Below are 18,607 nucleotides of genomic sequence, written 5' to 3'. Positions count from 1 at the left end.
CTGCCCCAGGCTGAAGACAGAGGGCACTGAAAGGGGGGTGGTCCTGGCAGAGCCTTTTCACAACATCCAACTCTCATGAAATGATCTGGACTTTCTGCCCAGTTCACCTTTCGGGGGCACCTCCACACTTCCCGGCCTCCTGCTGAGTCCCTGAAGGCTGTCTTGCCATTCTTACCTTTGCCCACCCTGGAAGGAGCAGTTATGGACCTTAGTCATTCCCTCTCCAAAGCTGCGTAATCTGACTCTAAAAATTGCGAGGCTCCGCTGTCAGGTCTAATTCCCATCAGGTAAAACAGGAATGTCTTGGCTGAGGCCCTCTTGGGTCCTGGGACAGAGGGGGCCTGGAGAGCCTCCCCCAGTTCACTGCTAGAGAGGGGCCCCCTGCAGCCCAGCCCTGCCCTGCCGGGAGTGACAGGATGCTTATGCAGGAGCAGGAGGGGGTGGGATGGCTTCTGTCCCCACACTTCCCCTCAGCTGCCCCTGCCCAGAGCGCACCCCTTCTCCCTCAATGACTCACACACCTGTTGTGCTCCCGGGCTCGTTAGGTAAATGAATACACTTAATTATAGAAATTAGATGAGTCTCTGGCTCTGGCAGCCATCCAGAGCGCAGAGGCTGGGTGGGAGCGGCAGGTGACTCAGGCAGGGCTGGGAGTCTGAGGCAGCAGGAGGAGGAGGGAAGAAAAACTCGTGGAAGCAGAGAGAGCAGCGCGGGAGAGATATGGGTGCAGATGGGATGCCAGGTTCTGCCGCCACAGGGTGTCACTCCCGGGAGGAGGGCATTCCCATGCCCTGGCAGCCAGCCAATTGTGGGGCCCTAGGGACCCCACCTGCATGCCAGGCCAGAGCTGGAGAGCATCAGGCCTCCTCTCCCAGGGCGCCACCGCTCCCCTGACCAGCCAGCTCCCTGTGCACCCAGCAGAGATGGGGCGCCTGCGGGACAGCCTTATTCTTTGCTGGTCTCGGAGTGGGATGGACAGACAGACAGACAGAGATAGTCAGTCGCAGGCTGGTTACCGACTGAAGGCCATGAGGAGTGGAAATGCATTCCCCGGGATGAAGGTGGGACCTGAGGGGAGGCAAGGCTCAGAGGCACAAGTCCCAGGGGGCAGTGGTGGGTAATGCCAGCAGCTCCGGCTCAGGCCGGGCACCAGTGCAGGAGGAGCCCTGGGAGTAATCTTCCCCTTGCTCTCAGGCTCCAGAGCCGAATGTTCTGGGGAGTTGGGTGCTCTCGGGGAGAGGCTTGGGGGTCTGGGTTCTCCTGCTTCCTGCCCGGCTCCCTCGGGCCTACGGAGAAATGAGGGCTGGAGGGCATGTGAGCGTGGCATGCGCCCAGAGGTGGGGAGAGCCGGGGGCACGGCTAAGGGCCCGGGTGTCCGGGTGGAGGGCTGGTGAGAGGGTGGAAGGGGTGGGAGAGCAGGAGCTTTCTCGGAGGATAGGGTGAGCTGTATCTCGATGCCAGTGGAGACAGCCCCAGACTGGTTCCAGCTGCTCCTGCTATGCTGTTTAGACTCCGGGATTTTGCACAGCCTTGGTGAAGAAAAGGCACATGGGTCAGAGAGGCATGGCCCCTCATCTGAGCAGCTCCATGGGATCCATGCTCCAGAGGGGCCCTGTGGTGCAGGGAGCCCCACACTGGTTGAGGGATCTGGCCTGCCTGGGGAAGGCTCCCTGACTTTCCCTGCGTTCCAGTTCATCTGGGCTCCAGAGGACAGACCTCAGGGCCCCCCCCCCAGCTGATCTCTGCTCTGCCACTGTCCCCAGGTAAGCTCCCCTCCAGCCACCCAAAGACCCCATAACCTCCAGCAGCCCTCTTCTCCATCCTAAGCAACCCCAGTCAGCACCAGTCCCCTTCCTCCCAGGAAGTTCACACTGTGATCCTCAGGCAGCCGGAGTCTAACCATGGGGTCTCTGCCCATGGCTGAAGGAGCCCCGGGCTCCCCGCTCCAGCTCCGACACGGAGCCTGAATGCAGAGAAGGGAGGCACGGTCTGGCACGGGGAAAGTTGCCGAGTGCTTCCTGGGAGTTTGGCGATGCTAACTGCCACGCTTGCTTAGCAGGGCCTGTTTCCCAGCAACCCACCTGTTCCTTCTCGAAGGTCACTCTAATTGGCTGAGCTACATGCTTGTTGCCAAGAAGCAGTGTGGAGGCATCTTGAAAATAAAACAGCCGGGCCACACAGGCACCCAGAGGGATCTGGCGCTGTGTGCGATCCAGATTCTCCCGCCCATGCACACACACGTGCGACCCCAGCCCTGGGTGTGACCCACTGCAGCTTCTTCCACGCTGCCAATGAGCCCCTCACAATACCAGCAGGAAAACTTTGGTGCTCAGCACTCGGCTCAAGTCCTACATGGGAGGTGGGGATCCCTCCTGCCCCACAGGAGTACCTAGGGCCTCTGGGCCCTCTCCTTCCAGCTGCCAGATGGCTGCTCCCGCTGCTGCCACCCAATAGGACGTATGTCCAGCAGAGCAGGACACATACCCCTCAGGGCCTGGTTAGGGTCACAGTGCCCTGGAGATCCCATGGGGCCAGGGGCCAGGAAGGTGCCTTGCAGTCTGGGATGGGCAGGCGAGGGGACATCGTTGGAAGGACCTAGGCATCCTGGGCTAATCCCGTAGCAGCCCCTGCCCCACTTCATTCAACCCAGATTTGGTCTGGAGCTTGGGGCTAGTGAGAAGTTTGGAGGGGTGGGGGGAGCAAATTTGGCTAAAAGCGGGAAGATTAAGAAGTGGCCTGAGAACCCAGGGACAAGCTTTTTTTTGGGGGAACGGGGAGACTCGAGGTTTATCCCAGAACTAAGTGTTTAGGCAGGTTATGTCACAGGAACAGGGCACAAAAGACAAAAAAAGGATCAGGAACGGGGCAGGAGCACCTGCTTTTGACACTCCTGTTCTCAGCCACTACTGGCCCTCAACCATCCTCGATCATTTCTGACCCCCTTTTGGCAGGCGAGGAATACCCAGCTCCACGCCCGGCTTCTGCCCTGTTTCTGCTGCAGCCTGGGGCCTGCTTGTAGAATTTCAACCTTCCCTTATGGAGAGATCACGCTACTTCCCAGAACCCTGGAGGGGTTCCTTCAGAACACACTTAAGAGGGATACACATTCCATACCTACTCCTACCCCAATCCCCACCTCCTGGTCACCTTCTGGCTCTGCCTCAAGAGGTCTGTAGAGCTGGGGGGGACCCTCCTGGGCTCTTGGGCCCCCCACCCCCACCCCCACCCCATGAGGGATGGCAGAGATAGGGCCTATGCTAGGCTCTCCGAAGACCGCACACCAGCCCCTCATTCTTACCCTGACTCCTGAATGTTGTTGGCATCTCTCGGGACTACTTACTTAGGAAATCCTAGCTGTGTTTCAGGGAGGTCTAGGGAAAGGGTGGCTGTGACCCGGGGGAGCCAGACCTCAAGGTCGCAGCAGGCACCAGAGGGAGAGGTGGTGATAAAATGAAGGGCAAAGGCAGGAACACCTGATTTGGTATCCCCTTACCCTCTAGCACCTGTCTTCCCCGTGGGCAACTGGGGTGGGTTGTGCTGAGCTGTGTACCTCCAGGGGATGGCCTGAGGCCTTTCTAATCCAGGGACTGGGAGATCAGAGTACCCATCTTAAAAGCGGGGGCACGTCCAAGGCCGAGGAGATGGTGGCCAAGGCCTCAGGGGAGGAGGGGACCTCAAGTTTTGTGGGGGACACTGAGGAGACTCAGCTCCCCGGGGGCTCCCCACCTGCCCGGCCTGGGGAGCCATACCTTTCCGGACACTACCATCGGCACAGGCATAGTCCCCGGCGCTGAGCAGGAAGCAGGCGGCTGCCTTCTTGTTTTTGTCTCGGGGGCCAGAGCGTCGCAGGGCCCGGCGCTCCTCAGGGGTGGGGGCAGAGGCCAGGGGCTGGGTGAGGCCAGCTCCCTCCTCATCTGACAGCACCGCATTGGCATCACCGTTCTGCTTGGAGTCTAAAGGGGGCAGACAGAAAGGAGGCTGTGTGAGGGGCTGCCCAGGCCTTCCCCACAGGCTTGCCTGGGGTCTCAGATCCCAGACCGAGAGTGTCAATTCCCCCACCCAGGAGGGCCTGGCATCTGCCTGGGAGGGCGGGGGGCTGGGGGCAGGGGCCCTACCTCCTTCTCAGCCTTGGCCTAGCATCTTTCCCAGGACACCGAGTTACAGATACCCGAAGCAGGGGTTCCTAAAATCTGTCTGCTGTGGGCTGCCCCGAGGGATTAGCCTGAGGCAGGTGGCAGACTGCTTCCTCCTTGGGTCTGGCTCAGGCTGACACTTGGATGAGAGAACGCCTGGCTTGCTGGGATGAGGGCTGGCATTGTCAGGGTTAAAGTGGCTTCCTCAGCCATCTCCCTGGGCCCCCTAAAGGCAGTTACTCTTGTTCACTGGGCAAAGAAGGCAGAGTGGAGTGCCTGAAGGATTCAGAGCCCTCTTCTTGGGGCTCTCCTGCCTGGGGAAGACCCTGAACCAGAGATGCTCCAGTGCAGCTCCCACTGCTGTGGGTTTCTAGCCCCAAACCCCCGGCCTCCGTCAGGCAGCAGCACGGGGGTGCCCTCAGCTCTGGAGAGGGGCCCGCTCGGTCTAAAGGCAGTGGCCTCGGCATCTGCCACAAATGCCCTGACCATGGCCAAACGGTTAGGGTCAGGCTGAGGCATAGCTGACGGGGCCGTGGTAAGTGTGCATCGAGGAGCTGGTGCTGGGCCTTCTCCATTCTGACACTAGGTTTCCCTCTGAGCTCTGAACGGGGCCTCGGGGTACAGCTGAAATCCCCTGGGGCACTGGCTGGGAGATTTACATTCAGGGATCAGGGAAGGAGGTAGCACTTTGGTGGGGGAGGACGGGGGAGCCTGAGGGGTCCTGTTCCATCAAGGTCTCTGGAAGACCCAGGCCCCCAAATGACCCCACAGAGTGAGTAGCCCCAGCATGTACGCCGGGTCCCAACCAACAGGCCAAGTGAGAGTCTCGAGTCAGGCATCCCCCCGCAGAGGATGAGTCCCACTTTGCCCCCTGAACTTGGCTGTAGAAGCTACTACCTTTGTCTCCTGGCCCACCCCAGCTCCTGGGAGGGCTTGGCATCCAAGGGCTCCCCAGACTAGGAATCCCAGACCTCCCTCGGGAGCCCACCGCATATTTAATTCTCAAGTTCCCGCTCTCCATCCTAACTTGAAGTTGCTGCCGGTTAAGCCAATTTCCTTTCCCATCTCTTGACTCGGGTGGAAGCCATCTTCCCAAGGGCGGCCTTTCTCATCTTTCAAGAAGGTTCCAGGCCCTCAGGCCCTCCCCTTCCAGGATGCAGAGGCCACTTCTTCCACCCTTCCTTTTCCCCGCCTGACTCTGTCTGGCTGTTCCCTCTTGGTTCCCTCCCATCCCATGTGAAACCCTGCGCCCAGGACTCAATCTAGTTTGTGCTGAACAGAAGGCAGCCTCCCACTGCTGTTACGTTATCACATTTATTAGGCCAAGAGACATCAGACTCCAGTGTTTGGAAAGAAATGATTCATGCGTTGATGCACCTTGGAAGAACAGCTGTCCCTGCTGTCTAGCTAATAACGACAAGGCCTGGTGCTTGTAAAGTGGTTTTTCCTTCTCAAAGCCCTCTCACATCTGTCATTTGTTTGGGTCTCATCAACATCTTGGGAATAGATCATTCCCATTTACCAGGTGAGGATCAGAGAGGGTAAGTGACTGGCCTCAGGTCACACAGCGCAGCAGCAAAAGTGGTACTGGAATTTACAACCCCATGCCCTGCTCATCACAGCCTAAATTGAGTGGGACATTCACTCCCCAAACCCCGACGTTCAGAAAGCTACTCGAACACCAGAAGATAGAGATGGGCCTCAATACTCTGCACTCTTAAAGGCAAAGTATCCTCAGGGAAGCCCGGAGTAGTAAAGCACAACCCCAAATTCCAAGGGCCTTAGTTCATCTGGGGACTCCCTGGGCCACGGGGGGAGAGGTGGCTTTCCTTCCCAACCCCCAATCTCACCTGCCCGTTTCCTCTCAACCATACCCTCTTCTGGGGCAGGGGGACTGGTGTCACTGTAGGTGCTGTCCCGGGGCGAAGTCTCCTCAGACTTACAGTAGATGGGTGACTCAAGATGGGGCGGCCGGGGCACATGCTTCTTTCTTTTCTTAGGCAGCTTCTGCTTGGCCATGGCCAGGGAGTAGTACATGCCGAAGTTGTTGACAATGACCGGCACAGGCATGGCGATGGTGAGTACACCAGCCAGGGCACACAGCGCCCCCACCAGCATGCCTGACCAGGTCTTGGGATACATGTCCCCATAGCCCAGTGTCGTCATGGTGACCACAGCCCACCAGAAGCCAATGGGGATGTTCTTGAAGTCGGTGTGGTCATTGCCCCGCGGGTCGGAGGGCCTGGCGCCAATGCGCTCAGCATAGTAGATCATGGTGGCGAAGATTAGCACCCCCAGCGCCAGGAAGATGATGAGCAGCAGGAACTCGTTGGTGCTGGCGCGCAGGGTGTGGCCTAGCACGCGCAGGCCCACGAAGTGGCGCGTGAGCTTGAAGATGCGCAAGATACGCACAAAGCGGACGACGCGCAGGAAGCCCAGCACATCTCGGGCTGCCTTGGAGGACAGGCCGCTCAGCCCCACCTCCAGGTAGAAGGGCAGGATGGCCACGAAGTCGATGATGTTGAGTAGGTTCTTGACGAAGTCCAGCGTGTCCGGGCAGCACACGATGCGCACCAGGAACTCCAGCGTGAACCACAGCACGCACACCCCCTCGATGTACGTCAGGATGGGCTCTGTCTCCACCTCCCGCCGAAAGTGCACGCTGGTGGTGTTCCCTACCCGGTGGATCTCGGTCACGTTGCGGTCGATGTTAAAGGCCTCGTGGGTCTCCAGGCAGAAGGTGGTGATGGAGACCAAGATGAAGAAGAGAGAGGCGAAGGCCACCACCTGCGAGGCAAGGAGGAGAGCAGGGTGGCTATCAGGGCAGGGGGAAGGGGTTGGGGGGGGGGTTCTCTTGTGCACGGGAGTGGAGGAGGTGGGGCAGAGGTGACCAAGCAGTTGTCAGGTGGCGAGAGGCAGGATTAAGGTACACAGTAGGGGCTGAAACCCCTTCCCTAGACGGTCTCTATCCATCTGCTTGGGTGTTTTAAGGTAATACTTCCCAATCTTTGTCCTGGTGCACAGAAGATCGCAAGATAGTCAAGTGGACAGGAACAGTAGCTGCCTGGCCCCGCCTCTTAAGCGGCCCCGCTCCATGCCCAGCTCCGTGATCCTGCAGTGCTGTGGTGCCTCAAAGCTTCCCAAACTGTAACCGGTATATAAACCATCTGGGAATCTTGTCAACATGTGATTCTGATTCAGGAGGTCAAGGGCAGGGCCTGTGATTCTCTTTTCTAAGAAACTCTCAAGTGAGGCTGCTGGTCCACAGACCACACTTGGAGGAACCAGACTTGAAGACAGTGGTCCTCAAAGCGAGGCCCAGGACCAGCAGCAGCCCCGCCTGAGAACTAATTAGAAATGCAAATTCTCGGGCCCTGCGTAAACTTACTGAATGAGATATACTGGGTCCACATAATCTGTTTTAACAAACCTTCCAGGTAATTCTGATGCACGCTAAGCTCTGAGGTCTGCTGCATTAAGGGATATGCCCAGAGACAGGGGGCTGGTGGGAATAACCTGTGGCCTCTCTCTGCCAACTGAGTCTTTAAGCTCCAGCCATGACCCACCCCCACCTCCTTAGGCCCCCGATACCAGTCCCCCTCCCCTGCCTCTCAGTTTAGAATGTCCCAGACAGTGAGAAGAGTCTGAAGGAAGACAGCATGCTCCACGGCAGGAGACAGAGCGAGTGTGCTCAGAATCAACTGAGCTCCAACAAAAAATAAACTGCACCCATTGGGATCAGAGTGTGGCAGCGGCTGGTCCGGACAGCTGCTGGGATCTCAGCTAGAACGATGACAGCAGCGCTCGGCAGAGGTTTAAGTGTCCAATCATTATGAATGGAGAGGAAATGCATGTGTAATAACACCAATTAGGGAGCCTTCATCTGTTATTCACCACTGTCAGGGTACCTGTTGCCAAGGTCTACGCCCCCTGCTGCAGCCCGCCCTCCCCTAACAGAGGGCTGTACTTCAAACAGGTGCATGAGGAAGGACTGTGGCCCCTCCACCACCTGGCAACCCCCACGCCTGCCCCGCCCTGATTTCCACCTGACTATGGCATTGCCTCCTGTCTAATGGTGCCTCTCGGAGATGCTCTGCTCCCTGAGAGTCTGCATTGGGAGGGAGAGAAGGCATGCCTTGCTCTTACTTCTGCTGAACACCAATGGGAGCTCCTACAAGGGAAGCTGGGAAAATGAAGCAGCAGCATCTCCCGGGCTTCTGAAGCAGGAGCGAGTCTGAGGAGAGAACTTGGGAATGCACATTCATTAGCTGTCTATTCCGTCCTGGCACGGCTGGGTACGGGTACATGTTACCGCCTTCAGTCCCCCCCCCCCATGACCCTATGACGATGTAAGCCTCGTCATCTCACTTCACGGATGGGGAACTGAGTATCAGAGAGGTTCTGTGTTTGCCTGAGGTAACACAGCCTGGAAAGGGTGGAAACCACACTTGAACTCACCACGGTTTAACTTCAGAGGCTGTACCTTCTCTTTACAACACACTGTCTTCACCACCTCCCAGGCAGGATCAGTTCATAGACCCAGGACAGTCTTCTCTGAACCGTCAGCCCTGCCCCCAGCCAACTCCCTGATGAGTGCTACTTCAACCTTAGAGACGTGTACCTTTGGATTAAGACAGACTTCCATCACACACTAAGATCTCTCGTGTGTTACCCTTGAACAGGGACAAGTTGATGAGATCACTGAGGAAGGAGAAGGGAGGTGGCAGGCCACAGATAACACTTCCCCTCCTTGAACAACTTTGCCTGGGGCTTCTCCTGTCTCCTGCTTTCCTGTAAAGGTAAATTTCAACTTCCTTTTCTGACCTCATTTTACTTCCCTGAGCAGTGGGCAGGCCAGGCACTACAAGTGATGTGGGCCTTAGGCAAATGGCTCCAGCTGGGGGCTCTCCACGGCCATCCAGAGACGAATTGGTGGAGGGACCTGTCTGGTGGCGGCAGGATGCTGGCAACCCAGAGTCCCGGCACTGCCCACTCCCCCATCCCCAGAAGCAGAGGAGGTTGGGGTAAGGGGCGGGGCCAGCATATCCAGGCTCTGCCAGGGAGCATGGGAAGCAGGAGCTCGCTCTCTCCGCTCGCTCTCTCCGAGGAGAAGTTAGCCAGGAGAGTTGGCCCACGGGGGAGCTGAGCATGAAGTTAATTAGTGATTTGGAAAAACAAGTTCAGGAAGAGCTGCCAAGGGGCTGAGCAGAGGGCACAGAGAGGGGGGAAGGGAGGGAGGCCCCTGTGCCCAACTCCTTCCAAGTCCCTTCCTCCTCCCATGTTAGGGAACAACTCCCTGAATTTCCGCAGTATTCACTCACTTTTGCTGTGTTTTTAAAACACAGAACTCTATCTATTTACTCCTACCACTCACCTCCGCCCTTCCTGAAGGTGGGGCAGGGAAAGGGTAGCCACCCATGTGTGCCCATTTCTTAGGGCAGCAGACTCACGGGAGAGGGCAGATGACTGGCTCAGGATCGAACTGAGGCCACGGCTCCTGCCTCTCAGCTCAGAGTTCTTTCCACTTGGCCCTCTAACCAAACAAATAGGGACAGTCCACTCTTCCTTGGTGACCCCTTCATGTGACCGCTCTGGGGCTGGCAGCCAGTGCCTGGCAGGCCCCAGAAAGCCGTCCCTCCCCGAGGAGGCTAAGCCGTGACAAATGCAGGCATCTGGGCCCTGGCCACGTTGCCCCCGGTTAAGTCCTGAGGTTATGGGTCCCCCTTCGGGACCCCAGTTATTCTTTTCTCCCCTAAGTTTTCCCCAAACTGCACTATTTCCTAAGTGGTGGTCCTAAACAAACTCAATCAAGGCCCTTCACCAGGCCTTCCCCTCTGGCGTAGGGACACTGCTTTTTTTTCCTCCCACTCTCTTGATGAAGGGCTTTGGGGGATAAAAAAGGGCCAAGGAAGAAGGCGGTGGCTGCAAAAATCACCCCATTTAGGCATCAAGGCCTGGAGCTGGAGCTCTCTGAGCAGCCCTTACAAGGCCATCCTGGACAGCGAGCCACAAGCACCGGCCCCTCCTCCCGGTATTGGCCCCTGCCTACAAGAGAGCTAGCCCACGGAGCTAAGTTGCCCTGGGGTCAGACGGCCTAGGCCCCACCCCGCCCCGGGCCTTTGCTAGGTAAACGGTGTGCTCTGTACCTGTCTCTCCCTACAAAATGGGGACACACTAGAGCCCACCTTATGGTGTTACTGAGGAACTAAAGGAGCTTCTAATGGCCAAGTGTCTGGCACACAGTATGTGCTCAGTAAGACAATGACAGAGCCGAGGTGTGTGGGCCTCCACAGACCCCTGCCTGCAGCTTCTGACAGCAGAGATGAATCTGGAGTGAGAAAAATCACAAAATCCCTGCTTTCTCCCCAGGGGAGGAGTGACTCACCCTGGTTCTCATGGCGGAAGCGGTCAGTTCTTTCTAAGACCTGAGGACACGGGGCATAGATTCTGCTGGAAGACAAAACTGCTCAAGTGGAAAACCGCTTGTGTGACCTGATCTGGCCAGCGGCTACTCTGTCCCTGCTGGAAGGCTACAGGGTGCTCTCACCATCCTGGACAGGAACTTCCTAGCAGGAAACCTAGAGGAACCTAGAGGTGTGCAGGAAAGCGCTGCTTCTTCCAGCTTCCTGCTCCCTCAGACCCCACATGGCTGGTGCTCTATCTTCTTGGGGACCCGCTGGTCTGGAGACCCAGGTGCTTCAGCTGGTGGATCAGCTCTCTTATCAGCCTCCTTCATCGAACTCATTCTGAGATAGCTGGTGGTGGAAATCTAAAGTCCCACACTTCTGGGTCCAAGTTGGGCTCTGCTGCCGACTGCCTGAGGGACCTTAGGCAAAGTTCTTAACCTCTCTGAGCCTTCAGATTTTTGCTCATAGAATGGAAACTGAGTGCCTACAATGTGCCAGACACTGTCCTGGGTGCTGGAGAACAGCAGGAAACAAAATAAATACCCCTGTCCCTTAGGCCTTACATTCGAGTAGAAGGAAACTGTCAACAAATTAGTAAGCTATATCGTATGCCAGCTGCTCTAAGTGTTAGGAAGAAAAATAAGAGTCAAGGGGGTAAGGAGTATGAGGGTGAGGGAAGCATTTCAAATCGGGTGATGAGACAAGGCCTCAGCCAAGGTGACATCTAAGCAGAGGTCTGAAGGAGTAAGAGAGGGGGTTATGTGAAGGTCCAGGAGAGCTCAAGAGACAGAGGGAGCAGGCAGTGCAAAGGCCCTGAGGCTACAGTGTGCTTGATGTGTTGAGGGGATGAGACCAGTGCCCAACTGATGAGCTGTTTTAAGGATTAAAAGAAATGATATTTGTAAAACTCAGCACAGAGCCTGGAGTGTCTCAGGAACCTGGCACAGGCTGGGTCGGGGTGGGGGGGCCTAGGGGGGAGGTGACAGACACCAGTCATTGGGAACTGAATACAATCAGCGGGGGCAGGGGAGGGGAGCCCAAGGAGAAAGGGCCAAGGAGACAGATGGACAGATAAACATAAGAAGACTCATGCCCAAAACCTATATTAAGGATGAAGTGTAGGAGAAGAGAAATTTGAGAACACAGCCAAAGATGCTTGCAGACGAATATCTGTGGGGATGGAATAAGGAGTTGAAGCTTCCGGGGAAGTGAGATCCTAGTGCCCAAGCAGAGCTGCAAAGGGAGCAGGCAGCCCCTGGGGGCTCAGAGGCAGGCAAGGAGAGAGAGTCTGCCAGGCAAGGCATCTCTCTGCTGTACCTGGGCTCCTGAATGAGGGCCTGCCCTGTGAGTCCAGGCCCAGCCTACATACCCCTGCTCCTCTCCCTTCATGGGCTCCCCTAGGAGCAGACCCTGGCCCCGAGACCTCCCATTCTGCTCCAGGAGCCAGAGCCAGCCTTTACCCATGCCCACCTCCTGCCAAGCCAGCACATGGGGCTTCTCAGAGCCTCCGGGGTGCCGAGAACTGAGGAGTCTGGCCCCAGAAGGAATCCAGTCCAGCCCGGCTCACTGGCCAAGAACTTACCCAACCAAATGCAATTCCTGGCTATTGCCTATCCATATTCTGTGCTGTCCCATCTCTGCCCAGGCTGGTCCCCTGGCCAGAAAATTCACCCCTTCCCTAACTCTGCATGGTTAAGCGCTACCCACATTGAAAAACTTATTTATTTATATATTTATTTATAGCCTGCCTCCTTCTAAAAATTATTTAAGGGAGCTAAGTCATTATCCTGCAGGGCCTATCCAGCTTATCTTCTGCTTCCTCGGGGAAGCTTCCCCGCCTGCCAACGCTCTCCCCCGCCTCGCCTCACCTCACACAGGACCGGGATTTATCGCTTTCTCCTCGCACCTCCTCTTGGACTTCATTTTTTAAGATGCCTGTGGCACCTCTCATGATCTTTCTTGTATTATTATTACTATTCCTCGTCACCTAATTTTCCTCAGCTGCCATCTACTCCCCCTGACCTAGCTCTCTTCAGGAACAGGGACCACGTCTGACTCATCTTTATATTTATAGGGCCCAGCCTGGTGTCTGGCATGTAGTAAGTACTCAATAAATGTTTCCTGAATGCCTGGAGCCAAGGTGACTGCCTGCTTCTTCTCCTGGAGCCTGTCATGAGGAAACATGGTCAGCCCCACTAACTGGGGCTAGAGATGACAGGTATGCCCAGCAATACCTCCAAGCACGTGGGCTCTCAGACTCTGTGGCTTTCCAGGGTTGGCCAAGACCACTGCCTGATGGAGCCCTATGCCAGGGGCTAGGTCACTATCACCCAGGCTAGAAAACAAACAAACAAAAAAAACCTAGAGGGGAGCTGGGGCAAAGGTTGTGGTGGGCTGGCTGGTGCCGGGCATGTCAAGACAGCACTGTCCACGGGTGGACGCCAGGGGCCTGGGGACCCCCCATTCCCCAGCCCCAATTGCCTGGCTCTGTTCCTGCCTGTTCTTCCCCCATTGCCCCTAAATAGCCCAAGTTTATTTTAGCCCCTCCCCCACTTAACACCCCACCCCAAATGGTGACAAAGAGAAACACCTCATTATCCGGAGACAAGATGTTCAGAGGCAAATGTTGGTCTGCTGAGAACTGAAAAGAAAAACACAAAACAAACCCAGGAGGAACTGGGAGGCTGCCTCAGGGCAGGGCAGCTACAGGCCTGCAGACTTGGCCTGACTCCCCTCCTGCTCCCGGGAAGGCGCATGCTGGCACTCCCTTCCTAGAGGGCTGGGGAAGACAGGGCAGCCAACCTCCCAGGCTTGGCTTCCTGGCTCTCCCGAGCCCAGCGGGCTTGGAACCAGAGGGTCCTGCCCACCGACTGGCTAGTCCCAGGCAATGTCCGGGCCAGAGAGGCAGGGGGTCTTCTGAAGGAAGGAGCAGGAACAGAGCTCTGCATTTCTTTCCAAGAAGCCCTGTTTCATTCCCCTGCCTGGGCCAGGGGACACCTAGTCTCCTCTCGGAACTGAGTCCCCTTTCTTTTTGTTGAAGTCCCACAGTGAGAAAAAAAAGAAAGAGCAAGATCAGAGGCAAGCAATCTAAGGAGTGAGGGGATGGGAGCTTTAGTCTGGAGGGAGAAGTAAGGGGACAGGTGAGAGGAAAGAAGGCCCCCCAGAAGTCAGAGGCCTTCTGCAGATGTGCTACAAACACAGACATGGGTTCACTAGATCTGGGTTTGGAGCCTAGTTCTATGGCCAGCTGTGTGACCTTGGACAAGTCCCTGTGGGCCTCAGTTTCCTTCACTGTAGACTAAGGTGAATGATCCTGCCTCACACAGGACAGATGAGATTCGAAAGCAGGGGTGACAGCCCCTGACATGCGGTGGGGGCTGAATCCAGGTGAAAACCCAGCTCCAGCTGCCTCCCTGGGGCAACAGGGAGCCTTGGGTCACATCCTCTACTCAGAAGGGAAACGTTATGGGAAAACTAACCCAGGTACGGATTTAGCCACAGGAGATCGACTATCCTTCTCAATAGAGCTGGTAACTGAGGCAAAGCCAGTCTCACTCCTAGGTCATCAAGAGGTTGGGGGTGAGAGACAGGAGTGTCTCCGGGGTCCCATTCCTCAGGTCTCCTGTCTGCCCTCAGGAAAAAAGGAAGGCCTATTTCAGCACTCTCAATACTGCCCAAACCCCCACTTGTCCCCCTGAGTCTGGGAAGCCACCGGGCTGCGGGCTGCGGCAGAGCCTGGGACAACGGGCCCTGGGCAGGTGGGGACTGGGGACTGGATCAGCCAGTTTATCGTGCCGGCTGCCAGGCCACGGAAACGGAAGCACGGCAGCGGCTGTCATGGGCCCGGCCCCAGTGATGGAAGCAGGGCTGAGCACCCTGGCCTGCCTGGAGCCTGCCTGATGGGGAATGGCTCTGTAGGCCAGGCCAGGAGCGAGGCAACAGGCTCCACTCAGTCCACTTTCCGTTTGTATCTGTTTTGCTCCTGTCATGGCGTACTCCGCAGATGACCAGGGGCCAAGTGCAGAGAGACGCCTGGCGCAGAGCGCTGCTCCACTGCCCTCCCACTTCTAGTGAACGCCCCAGGCCCCGAGGACCGGAGGGACGCCCACAGACCCAGGGGCCACTGCTGGAGCCGCCATGGTACCGGCCTGGGGGTAACAGAGTTAAGCAGGGAGGGCACAGCCCCAGAACCTCAGAACACCTTCCAGGCCAGAATAAGCCAGCTCTCTGTCTGAAGAACAGCACGTATGGCAGAAAGCACATGTGGCAGTCCGAGGAGCGGGGCCTGGACTCCCAGCGGGCCACTATCCGGCTGTGTCATCTCAGGCAAGCCCTTTACCCTCCCGAGGCCCCAATCCACTACCCGGGGAGGACACCTCCCCCCTAAGTTTCCTGGGAGTGCTAGAGCTTAATGCAAAGTACAGTGAAGAGCAGTTACGAATTTTTTGAGATGATGTATTCCCACGTGTATGTCCCAGGAACGGCTGAACCAGAAGGTTTGCCTCCCTCTTGTGCTCCTTAGCAGGAGACAATTCCTCTTTTAGGACAAGTGCCATTAAGCTCCATATAGCTGTTCACATCAGTATTCACAACCAGAAAGCTGGAACCTAGGGAAGGTGTCCTGTTTGTGGTTACTTGTGTTTGACGACATCTAATGCCTCCGAATCCTGGTATCTTCATCACTTCAGTGGGGAGAATTAACCCTGCCTGGACCCGGACTCCTAACCTCAATGAGAAGGCGCTGGCTGACGGGATTCCATATCAAGAGGACAAATATCTTGGGCTTCTGGAGGAACTGAAAGGGCCAGCTAGGCTCTGAGTTTGCTCAGAGAGCCCCTTGGCTGGCCTGCCCTGGGGTTTGTCTGGCAGAACATAAGCTCACTGATGGAACAGTCCCTTGGAATCCAAAAGAGGAGAACCAGAGAACGTGAAAAGTCCCCCAGAGACCCCAGAATGCCCAGAAATAGGACCTAACTCTCCTAACCACCTCACAGCACTCCTGCCTCCCTGGCTTGTCCCCTTCCCCAAGGTCTATGAAGACTCCTCCTCTCACCTCCAATTTGGAAAGAACCTTAATTCCACACTTGTCACTCTCCTCTAGCACACATAGCCTCGAACTGACATGAGCAGGGTCAGTGAGGTGCAGGAGAAGTCCCCAGAACTCACAGCAGACCCTGGCCAGGCCATGCCCCGGGCCCTCACCTTCTGAGCTGATCTCAGGACTGTAACTCAGGACTGCAGGAGAAGAAACAAAGGCAGTTCCCCAACCACCCCCCCAGCCCCCAGCCGGCTTCACTCTCAGTCCTGAGAAAGTTCTCTGCCCACCAGGGGCCTCCCCCGGGGATGCCTGCAGCCCCAGCCTTATAGGCTTCCACCACAGGGACCTCTGTTCCTCCCAGGCAGGAGCTGCTTCTGCCCTGGTCTGGCATTGACGCCAGCCTGGCCCACCCTGCAGTCTCATTTCGGTCTCCCATCCTCCCCTGGGTGGGGAATTAGAACTTTTCCTTCCATGACTAGGCTGAGGCCCAGCCCAGGAGGTGCTGAGGAGGGTGACAGGGTTCTGAGATTCATTAACAGGACAACTGGGGATGCCAGAAGTGAGGACCAGCTTCCACAGCAAGACCCGAACCCTACACCCAAAACATGTTGTTCTTCCCTGTCTCCCAGACCGACCCCAGCCAGGCTTCAGGCTGCCAACCATGAAGCCATACAACAGCCCCCAGGGTTCTCTTTTTTTAAAGAATCTTAAAGCCATCCTTCAGGAATTTTCTTTTTTTAAAGCTCTCCAAGCAGATCTCCGCCCCTCCACCCCCTTTCACCTAAGGGGGTTGGGAGAAACTGGACTGACTTGGGGAGGAGGTGGTGGGAAGGGACTAGACCTTGCCTAGATCAACCTATGCCATCCCCCCTGTTCCCCCATATACCCGTTTCAAGCAGTAACCTGAACCAGGGTTTTCTGGGAAGCCAAACGGTGCTGCAGCAGGAAGAAAAGAAGTGGCAACACATCTGGGATCATCGCAGGCAGCCTGTGGCTGGCCACTGACCACGGGAGCCTGCAGTGTCCAGAACATTAGGCCCTCGCTGTCCAACTGAAGCCAGGCCATCCCAGGTGACCGGGAAGCCTTAGGGGCATGGCATGGGACAGACATCTTGGCTTATCTCCCTGAAAAAAAGGGTTCTCCAGAAACCTGGATGAGAGGCCTGGGTTCTGGTCCCAGCTCCTTCTGTCATGGGCTGAAGCTGGCATCCCCTTTGCAAAACTCATACTTCACAGCATTCGGAGGTACCCCGAGCATTTAAAGGAGGTGGCCTGCCACCGAGTAGGCCCTTAACACACCCAGTTTTCTTCCCCCCCAAACCTGCCTGCCTCAGGCAACAGGCCTCATTCCAGCTCTCCAGGACGCTGGCCCTGTGGAGGAGCGGAGGGGGTCAATGAAGACAGGCGGTCCCCACACAAAGAAGGGGGTGGAAGAGCTCAGCTAAGGGTACCCCACTCCCTCTGAGGGGATGCGGCAAAGCAGGCAGCTGGGACGAGGGCCAACTGTTAAGTCAAGTGTGTGCAATCTCTTGGTGAGGCGTGCAGAAGAGAGGCTGTGTGGGGGGAGTGGGGGGGGGCGGGTTGTGAGTCCCCTGGGGGCCCAGGGAAGCTGGGAGGGAATTGGGAGGGAGGGAGAGGCCAGGTAAATCAGTCTCTGCCGGCCCCTCCCGGCCCCTATCCCCACCGCCACGGGCCCCCTTGCAACCCCTGAGAGGAGACTCAGGCTCCTGCCACTCACCCTGGCCGCCCGGGAGGAGTAGGGATCCTCGAAGAGCGCCCACATGCGGGGCTGCCAGCCACGGCAGCCCCCGGACCCGGCGCCGGGGCCCGCACCTCCCTCGTGGGGCCCCAGGCGCTGCAGGGCCAGCTCGCGCTCCTCGTCGCCGGCCTCGTCGCCCGTCCCCGCGCCACCGCCGCCTCCGTCCGGGCTCTCGAAGATATCGAGCGCCTCCTCGGCGTCGCGGTGCTGGCGGTAGGTCATCCAGCAGCAGGGCTCCACATCGGTCTCGTCGATGCCCCAGAAGGTGAGCTCCTCCTCGAAGAGCGGCCCGCACACGTCGGCGGGGCAGTGCAGCTTGCCGGTGCGGTAGTAGTTGAGCACGTAAGCAAAGACACCCGGGTGCCGGTCGAAGAAGAACTCGCAGCTCCCGCCGCCGCTGCTGCCGCTGCTGCCCGCACCGCCGCCATCAGACTCGGGCCGGCCCCCGCCGTCGGGATCGGCCAGCCAGGCGAGGCGGGTGCCCGGTAGGGTGCGCAGGGTGCTGCGGTAGGTCTCATGTCGCGTGCCGCCCACGTTGATGATGATCTTCTCCGACGCCTCGCCCTTGGCCATCTCCTCCTTCAGACATGTTTTGGACGGAGGCTTGTTCCCCGACTTGCGCCCACGGTAGGAGGAGACACACACCGAGCTGATCATAAGAAGCGCTGCGGGGCTTCGGCTTGGGGCGGCCGCTGCCCTCTAAACACCCTTCCCGAGGAGGCAGCGTCAGACGGGGGAGGGGGAGGAGGCGAGGAGGAGGCAGGAGGCGGCGGCGGCCCCCTCTGCGGCTTGGCCCTGCCCCTGCCTCCCCCCCGGGGCGCCGAGCAGGAGGAGTTGGGTTTCTCGGGTGCACAGGTGGTTGGGGTTTGGGCAGGCAGCTTCGGCGAGGAGGCAGGGAAGAAAAAGGCTAGCCGAGGACCCGGGCGAGGGGCCCAGGGAGGCAGGGGCAAATACACACCTCCCTTGCTAGGACTGGACACTCAGACGCTCGGGCTCTGGACACGCCCCCCCCTCACCCCCAGAAGGCGAGTTAGCGCACAGTCCCAGCGCACTGCGAGGGTCCGGGGAGCGCGCGCGCGCGCTCACACTCACACGGGCCACCCTCCGGCTCTCCCAGACCGTGCCGAGTCCCGGGAGCCGCCGGCTTCCCCGCGGTGGTGGCAGCGCAGCAGCAACAAGTTCTCGGAGCGGCTGCCGGGGCCGGGCCGACGCTCTCACGGCAGCCGGAGCTCCGCGGGCCCGGGGTGCTTGCGGTCAACACGCGGCGGCG

At 57.9% G+C, this 18,607-nt stretch overlaps 1 protein-coding gene across 4 annotated transcripts in view; it reads right to left on the bottom strand.

Moving 5' to 3' along the window:
* Positions 1–18,061, bottom strand: part of KCNC4 (potassium voltage-gated channel subfamily C member 4) — a 34,471-nt gene extending 16,410 nt beyond the window's left edge. For 3 of the 4 annotated variants that reach the window (XM_044238875.1, XM_044238876.1, XM_044238874.1), the window contains exons 1-3: positions 17,317–18,061; positions 5,984–6,920; positions 3,750–3,953 (exon numbers count right to left, since the gene is read on the bottom strand). In XM_044238875.1, coding sequence (XP_044094810.1) covers positions 3,750–3,953; positions 5,984–6,920; positions 17,317–17,994 — 1,819 coding nt within the window. In that variant the 5' untranslated portion in view covers positions 17,995–18,061. Of the gene's footprint in view, positions 1–513; positions 1,530–3,749; positions 3,954–5,983; positions 6,921–17,316 lie in introns of those variants that run through there. The other variant, XM_044238873.1, reaches the window with a different exon arrangement.
* Positions 18,062–18,607: the final 546 nt, after the last annotated feature.

The sequence above is a fragment of the Neovison vison genome, chromosome 2 (assembly GCF_020171115.1).
Source record: "Neovison vison isolate M4711 chromosome 2, ASM_NN_V1, whole genome shotgun sequence".
Classification (NCBI taxonomy): domain Eukaryota; kingdom Metazoa; phylum Chordata; class Mammalia; order Carnivora; family Mustelidae; genus Neogale; species Neogale vison.
Note: the sequence above shows the minus strand (reverse complement) of the source record. Positions and strands in the feature narration are given on the sequence as shown.